We start from the raw sequence: 8891 nt of genomic DNA on the forward strand, positions 1-8891 counted from the left end.
TACTCTTCCTGATTTTACTAAAGAATTTATTATGGAGACAGATGTATGTGGTTTTGGTATGCGGGTTGTTTTAATGCAGCAAGGTCAACCAATTACATTCATTAGCAAAGGGTTACCTGAATGGCATCAGAAACTTTTTGTATATGAAAAAGAGTTTACGGCTATTGTACTAGATATACTTCATTGGCATCAATATCTTGAAAGGAAGTGATTTATAATCAAGTTTGACCAATAAAGTTTGAAATACTTGCTCGTACAGAAGTTGAAGACTTCATTCAAATGTTTTTTTTTTTTTTGCAAAATTAACTGGGTTTGATTATGAGATGCTATCTAAGAAAGGGAATGATGATTCAGTAGCTAATTCTCTTTCTAGAATACCCAAAAGACAACTGATGCAAATGGTTTTAGACACCTTTCTCCTGAATTACTAAACAAGATCAAGGGAAGTTTGAGTAGTGATGCTGTGGCTACCAAAATTCATAAAAAAAAATAAGAAAATAATGGTGTCTGGGGGCATTTTTCTTGGGATGGAGATTTGTTGAGGAGGAAGGGCAAGTTGGTGATAGGAAATGATCTTATTTTGAGATAGCAAATTTTAGAATGGCTACATTCTAGGCCTCAAGGAGGGCATTCTAGGATTTAAACCACTTACCACAGGATCAAAGCATTATTTCGCTGGAAAAAGAGATCAATAATTAATAGATCTTATTAAACAATATGATACTTTGTGCTATAAGTATGAGGCTATTGCTCCTCATGGATTATTGCAACCTCTTCCTATTCCAAGTCAAGTATAGGAAAGTATTACTATGAATTTTATTGAGGAACTTCTTAAATCTCATGGTAAGGATATAATTTGGATATTAACTGATAGAATGAGTAAGTATGCTCACTTTATACACCTTACTCATCCTTATTCTTCTTCTTCTTTAGCATAGCTTTTTATAGATTTTGTTTATAAACTTCATGGTGCTCTCATTGAAATTATAAGTGATCGTGACTCGATTTTTGTGAGTTGTTTTTGGAAGGAATTCTTGCAGCTTTAGGAATCAAACAACACCTTTCTACATCTTATCACCCTCAAATGAATGGGCAATTAAAAGTTTTAAACAAATGTTTGGAGACCTATTTAAAGTGCATGTATTGGGAGTAACTAAAGGATTGGAACAAGTGATTGTCACAAGCTAAATGGTGGTACAACACCACATTTCATACAGCTACTAAAGCAATATCACATGAACTTTTGTATGGTGAAAAAGCCCCTATTCACTGTCCTTATGTGCCTCATAGTTCTATTTTAGATGTTTTAGATAGGTTTTTTCAGTTAGAGAAGCTCTGATGGCTATTTTAAAGTATCATCTCCATTAAGCAGCTAACACAATGAAGCACAAAACTAATTCACAAAGGACAAATTACGAGTTTGCTATTGGTTAATGGGTTTTTCTCAAGTTACAGCCTTATAAACAAATCTCTGCAACTACTAGAAGCACTCAAAAATTGGCTCCTAAATATTTTGGCCCCTAGAAGGTTCTTGAATGAATTGGTGTTATGGCTTACAAGTTGGAACTACCACCTGAATCTAGAATACATCCAACATTCCATATGTCTATACTTAGGCTATGTCCTAATCTTAAGGTGAAACAGAGGCATCCACCCCTTGATTGACTTGAAGTTCCACCAGCTTTAGAGCTCGAACGTGTTCTACAAAAGAGAGTTGGTAGAAAAAGGGGAAGGATCATTACAGAAATTTTGATTAAGTAGAAGTAGTTGTCGGATAAATAAGTATCTTGAATGGTTTTACACCAATTTTAGTAGAAATTTCCTCAATTTATCATTAAAAATCCTTTAGGGCAGTGATCTTTTCAAGGGAGGTATTGTCGTAGTTTTATAATTATGAAATATTAATTAAATTGTATATGTGTGATTTAAATAATAGTTAGTTAGGATATATAGTCATTAGGAGATAGATGAGTATTGAAGCCTATAAATACTAGGTCATCTGACTTGTAAATTATCTCTTGAATCAATAAACATACTATTCAAGTTTCTCAGTTTCTCTGATTTCCCTCTCTTCCATGTTCTTCTCTCTTTCCTTTTCTCTTTTCTGGTGTTCTCTATCTCTCTTCCCTTCTACCTACCATCTTATCCTATTCTATCTCTGTTACTATTACAAACTTGCAACAGATAAGCAAGTCAATTGGCACAACAATTAAGCTCTCTAAAAACATGATCTAAAAAGACAATCCTATTATACATAATAAATTCCTTGATTTTTTTTTTTTTTTTGACAATGTAAAAGGAAATGGCTTTGGAAGTGCTCGTTGTGAACTAGGTTAAATTGCATAAAACATCAACTTGCAAATCATTTTCATACCAAGAGAGTTTTTTTTTTTTTTTTTACCAACATACCAAGAGAGATTCTGTCAAAAATTACAGTGTGCTTTTTATCCCTTCCAATCGACAGGGAAAACAAAGATTAGTCATTATTGACGTGTTGGAAAATTTTTTTCAGCGAAATAACATGATTGCACGTTGTCCAATGTTTACTTTGTTTACAGAAAGCATTACAAGAATCAAGCCAAAAAGAGAGTATATACAAGAATTTCTCGATTGTATAGATCCCCACCGCCATTGCAGGGTTACAATTCAAATCTTACAATTGGAATCAAGCCAAAAAAAGTACATGCAAGAATTGCTCGATTATATAGATCCCCACCGCCGTTGCAAAGTTAGAATTCTAATCTCACAATTGGACCATGCATCGATCAGCCACTTTGAGAATATGGCTGCAATTAAATGGGACCAAGTACTACTGAGGGGAAAAAAATAAAAGTAAATCTTTCTGCAATATGTAAACAATTACTAATCATCATCACTGTCATAGTTTTGACACAAGGATTTAAGTCCACTGGTTGTGTCAATTTTACTGTCTTCCTCCTCTATTTCCTTCTGCTTGGATTCAACTGGTTTCTTGACAACGTTGATCTTCACCAAGGGATGAAAAGGCTTGGGACCATTAGAAGTCTCTGAGACTCGTGAAGTTTCTGCAAAATATCATGAGTTAAATAATAATATATCAGTTAAAAAAGTGAAGCATGATGCATTAACTGTAAAGTCACAGAAAGACATATTTCTTAATTGTTGATAGCAGAAATTAGAAACCTTTTGTTTCGGGACTATGATGGCTGAAACTTCTTTTCAATTCAGTGAAATATACAAAGTTGGGATAGTCAGTCGCTTTGCTCAATATATTTGATAAAACTATTGGTCATTTGCGCTCCTCTTATCCCACTTTCCATATGTTGCTTGTACCTTCTCCCACTACATATTGATATTGCACAGAGAATTGAACCTAATATTAATTGGTACCCTTTTTTCTTCAAATCTCAACTAATTTTTTTGTCCTAAACATGAAGCTTAGTGGATTAAACTTCTCTCCAGTTTCACAACAGCAGCAACTGGAGAGAGACATCAAATGTATCTTCCCCCCTAATCCAGCTACCTCTAATGCAGCAAAGAGGATCTTATCTCCGTTTAATCACACATTTCAATCAAGATGAATCCACCCAGTTTGGACAACAATGCTAAAAATGCCACATATATAATGCATTGACTAGATTTGTTGTATTAGTTGCTCTGCCTGATCTCCCAAAGGGCACATACCTGGGTTGCCAGAATTATCCAAGCTAGCTTTTGTCAGAGCATCAGTTGCTTTGCTTGGAAACTCTTCAGACATTCTTCTTCTCTGCACGCAACCACAGTGAAACATAAGCCAACACAGTTATTACATAATGTCAACATCTTAATCTGCTGGGAAATTATTGATAACTAAGAATACCCACTTAGCAGGATCTCCAGATGTGAAATTAATATATAGTATTCTTGGCTTAAGTAATTATAATAACAAAATGTTGCCACATTCAAGGTAAATATCAATCAATTTAGAAATAGAAAATAGAAGGAATATTAATACATGTATGTATGAAGCATTCATACCTTCATATTATCGTCAGATGTTTCGCCATTTCCATTTGAAGGCTTAATAATAAAATCATCAGTTTCTAAATCTTCATCACGAATTCTTTTGACGAGTTCTTTTGATTTCTGTTTATAGTCATAGAATGAAAGCCAGTGTTAATTCCGAACAAGTAATGCACATTGAAAGATTAACTAAAAGTAATTGCCAGAATGGTAATGCTTACGCTGGAGAAAACAGATTTTATCAGTGCTTCATCTTCTTCTTCCAACTGTTTCTCCTGACAAAATAAAATGTACAATTCAATAAAATTGTCAAGATAGAAGCATGAAAAATTAAAGAAAGCTCAAAAGTTATACGCTTGATATGCCCATATTTTGTGTTTAGGACATAAAATTGTTTACGTCAGTGGTCTCCCAAGTTTTTCAGGTTAGCAGTTAAAAAAGGTTTGTGTTCAAGTTTGCAACCCAAGCTGAGCGCCCACCTAGATAACCCAAAGACATGGACATAACGTTGCAAAAACAGAATAAAACCTAAACAGGAAAATTGTATTGTTATCTTCACATATTACTGGAAATATTTGGCAAAGAAAATTGAGTGAGTGAAAAATTTTAATTAATCATAAAATAGAAATAACAGAAAAGAAAATCACTCCTGTTGAATGAGAAGTTTTAGAGGATGTGAAACTTTTAACTTCACCTACGAAAAGGTGTAGTTGATTGGGATTTTCCCTCTAGTAGATATCTCAATACAGCAGAACTAATAAAGCATGTAAAATATGTATTAAGCAAATTAGATAATAGTGATTAAATCAGTCATACCGTGCATGGTAAGATAATATATGAACACTGCATCTGATTTAATTCAATTTCATCCAAGAGTTATACAATCATCTGCTTGTGTCAAATTAACGATCCAATCAACTACCAAATTGACCGTTCATAGGGAACATGAAATATCAACTCAACTGATTAAATGATTTAACTAATACAAGTAAACAAACTTATAGTTAAAGCTACATGCCAAATGCATGCCAAGAATATCCTTGTTTTATATCACGTTTTACTTGTAAAATCAATTATAATCACTTGCTTGAGAGAGTAATCATTAAAAGCAAATAAAATATAAATTGAAAATCTTACCTGGTCAGCTGCTGTGCGTTGCAAGGCCTCCAGCATTGCATCAACAGAGACAGTCGCATGCCTCGACTAGAAAATACATGAGGCATGAGTTAGTAATCACTATAGATTGACTTCGAATTCATAAACAAGTGACATTGATTGGGTTAAAAAGAAAAAAAAAAGCCAAGCCCACATGACACCATGCAACATATGCTAACCTAAAATATAATCATGTAGAAGGGTCAAATTTGAAATGTTCAATAGAAAACAATCAAAGCAACAAGTACCTTCATAGACTTCATCTCATCAAGTGCTGCAAGGATGTCCATCTCCCTTTTAGAGTCCAAAGTTCTATTTTCCAGGGATTTCATAGCATCTCCCAATTCTTCAGCCTCCCTCTTCTGTTTCATTTTTTCATCTTCCTCATCCTCTGCCCGCCATGGTTCAAAATTCCTTGTCGCCCCAGATTCTACAACATAATCTGAATTCTGTGGATCTGTCTTAATAGTAAGCTCAGCTGAGCATTTAGTGCATTTGAAGTAAAACCTGAATAACTGAATGCCCAGATACGTCTGCCAAAAGATTAAAAAATAAAATAAATCCACAAAGCATTTGTCATTAAAAGCTCAAAATATAAATCAAAAGGCAAAGTCAATGCCAATCAAATAGTGAATTTTAGGTTACTCAAAATGAAAATCCAAAATAACAGGGGGGAGGAACAGATAATTTACCATGCCCATTGAGAGAAAAGACTCATACCAAATTACACAGAAGAAAAAGACAATCATAAAAAAAAAAATCACAAAAATGAAAAGGAAAACAAAGAAACTGAAAAGTGATGTAGAAGATGTAACCTCGCCAATAACATCTTCCTTTCGGGAGTTGAACTTAGTGCCTTTATAGATATAATTCCCACAAGTATTGCATCTGATACTCATGGGAAGCATCATGCGAACCTTGATCTGCTGATTTTTGGGTCTTCGAACCCTAGGCAACTTTGAGGGGTCAAAATCTGGTGGGTAATACTTATTCAACACTTTTCTTTCTCCCATCTTCTTCTACTACGTCAAATTTCTTGCCTCAACTGCTACGGTTGCAAGTGTTAACAATGGCTCGTAAGCTCAAGGAAAAGGCAGATAGCACTTCAATAATATGATGTCATTTCTACAAAACAAATGAAGGTTAAACAGTTAAGTAAACAGGACAATTATTTTTATATCATACATATATATAACATAAAAACTCTAATAAGCCACCTTATTCATGAGTAATAAATAGCACAACTCATTTTTCAGATTTTATGCAATGGACAAGACTCACACTAGTAATACATTAATACAATAATACAAATAACTGCATAACAGTCACAATTAAGTGCATGTTCGGAAATCCATTAGTCTTGGTCAAGACATGGTTTTATGTGAGTAGTTTTGTCTTGAAAGTTGTTAAAAAAAAAAAAAAAAAAAGCTATTTCCAATCGGTTTCCAAACATAGGCTAAACTGTTCCAAGAATTCATAAAGAGCAACGACAGCTAGAAGTGTCATTAATTTCAGTACCAGTAACTCTTATGAAGAGTGTAATCAAGGCCAACACATCTCAGAAGAGAGGTATACACAGCCCGAGCATTACCCAATCAAAAGAAGGGGGAAAAAATGAAAGAAGCGATTTGAAATATAATTAAATTCACAAGTCCTTGTATGAAATAAGATAAGCCTACTGACGTAAAGATATTGAAAGATCGTACTTGAAAGAGTGAATATTGCAACTTCAAAAGATTATGCATGTTTTTAAAAGAACTTTCTATTTCTACCACAGAAGAATATTTTCTTTCTGCATAGGATATGGCATATAATGAATCATGCAGACATAGAGTCAACATATCAGAACTAGGTCTTCCAATTCGAACTAGGCATCAATTTATTGTTTCTCCATCCATATATGATACGATGCGCATGTAAGTCTTTAGTTTTGGAGACTAAAGTGAAACTTTGAAAAGGCATATACTTCTGAACTATATGCTCCCAACCACAAAACAAATAATTCTGCCAAATTTGCTCTCCTATTCTCAAATTAATCATCAACCATGCCAATTTGGAATTATAAGCAAAGAGGTATCATTCGTATTTTCTTGTTATCATGGTCCACAGAGGTCATACAATCTCAGCCTCAAGCTATCATTCATAAATAGTCCTAGGATTCAACGCCGCCAATATTTCGTCCTTCCCGAACACTCAAGTGAACACACTCATTCGTCATGGTTCATCAAATCTTTCACTCTCAAGATTTGCTCTTGTCACAAGAGGACTTGCCGTTACCTCTTGAAGCGAAATTAGGCAGAATGAATTCGACAAGAAGCAAATACAAACTACTAGCCAACAAGGAAAGAATCGGATTCAAAAAGCAAACATAATATGATTCAAAAGCAATTCATATATTAAAGGATATCTTGTAAAACTATGAAGAAATCACAAGAAACACTTATTAAATGATCAGAAAGGCAGAAACCCTCGCCGAGGCTGTAGAAAAGAAGGGGAACGACGGAATCGCCGCTCGCTCCGCTGTAGTAGACGTCGCTGGTGGCTGCAGATGGAGGTGCTCGTCGCAACGCTCGCGCGGAAAAGGGATGGATGGTCGTGGGGAATGACAGTGAAGAGAACTACGGATTGGGGAATTGAAATTGGAATTCTAGGGCTGGTTTATTCATATTATTTTAACTTCTACTAATAAGTTTGCTGGTTTTTGGCAGTTCAAATCCCTGGCGTGCTATCTTCCAACAACAGGGATGCTTGTTCAGATGCATTTTAACAATTCATCTCCTATGGACAAACACTATGAAAACGTGTGAATTTTCATAGTACGTTAACCTCTTCGGCTTTTCATCTGCATATTACCAAGTCTCATCAGAATTTTGGAACGACGAGAGTTTCCGATCCCACAAGCTCCAATGCTCATCAATCACCCTCACGAAATCTGGACCGTCCACATAATTTAATGGTGATCTAGACTTAAGATTTTAATTTATATTTCTTAAAATAAAAAATTGTAATAAATCACCAGAAAATGAGCACCAGGAAATGCGTTTTCAGCCCTTTTTTTTAAGAAAAAAAAAATTGTGCGAGAAAGTCCTTACAAGTAACATCACTTCAAATCCCATAGGTTTGAAATTATTAAAGTAACTTTTGGATTTATACTTTTTTTTTAATACAAGGTTAGGATAAAACCATGCAAAAAGACTAAGGTCTAATCATATCAAAAGCTATAAGACTTATACAATCGAGAGGCAAGTTGATAAAGATAAAAGTATCAAAATCTTTATAAGAAGTCTTGTAAGATAGAAAGTCAGTACAGTTGTTTGTCCTGTAAACGTGATCAAAAGTAATAATTTAATTTCTCATAAAAAAATCTCTGATATTTTTGACAATTCCAGAGAGGGGATAGAAGTCACAATATCCATTATCAAAGAGTGATAATGTTATAGTTTTGTAATATTAGTTAGTTTAAATTTAAATAACAGTTATTAGGAAATAGCCGTTAATGATAATTATGAAATAGTCGTTAGGGAGTATGAGTGTGAAATCTATAAATAATGAGACATTTGATTTGTAAAGCATTTTGAATAATCACACAAGTATTATGTAAGTTCCTATTATTCCTTAATTCTCTCAATCTCTCCTTCTCTTCTACATCTCTAATTCTTCTCTACCCCATCTCTCCCTTCTCTGACCCTTCTCCAACCCTTCTGTTCTTCTCTCCTTGCCCTCTTATCTCTCTTGTTAATATTCATAGCCCAGAA

The 8891-nt window shown here is 34.2% G+C and overlaps 1 protein-coding gene across 1 annotated transcript; it reads right to left on the bottom strand.

The window, feature by feature from the left end:
- Positions 1–2576: 2576 nt before the first annotated feature.
- On the bottom strand, positions 2577–7956 carry LOC129306354 (uncharacterized). Its single transcript, XM_054946907.1, has 8 exons — positions 7604–7956; positions 5952–6261; positions 5385–5669; positions 5119–5184; positions 4203–4256; positions 3997–4104; positions 3664–3745; positions 2577–3044 (listed from the first exon to the last, which is right to left on the bottom strand). Exons 2-8 carry the CDS (start codon positions 6147–6149, stop codon positions 2863–2865), a joined length of 975 nt encoding a protein of 324 aa, XP_054802882.1. The 5' UTR covers positions 6150–6261; positions 7604–7956; the 3' UTR covers positions 2577–2862.
- Positions 7957–8891: the final 935 nt, after the last annotated feature.

This window comes from Prosopis cineraria, unplaced genomic scaffold (assembly GCF_029017545.1).
Source record: "Prosopis cineraria cultivar Desert tree isolate PC_DT_omini unplaced genomic scaffold, ASM2901754v1 PC3, whole genome shotgun sequence".
In the NCBI taxonomy this organism is placed as follows: Eukaryota; Viridiplantae; Streptophyta; class Magnoliopsida; order Fabales; family Fabaceae; genus Prosopis; species Prosopis cineraria.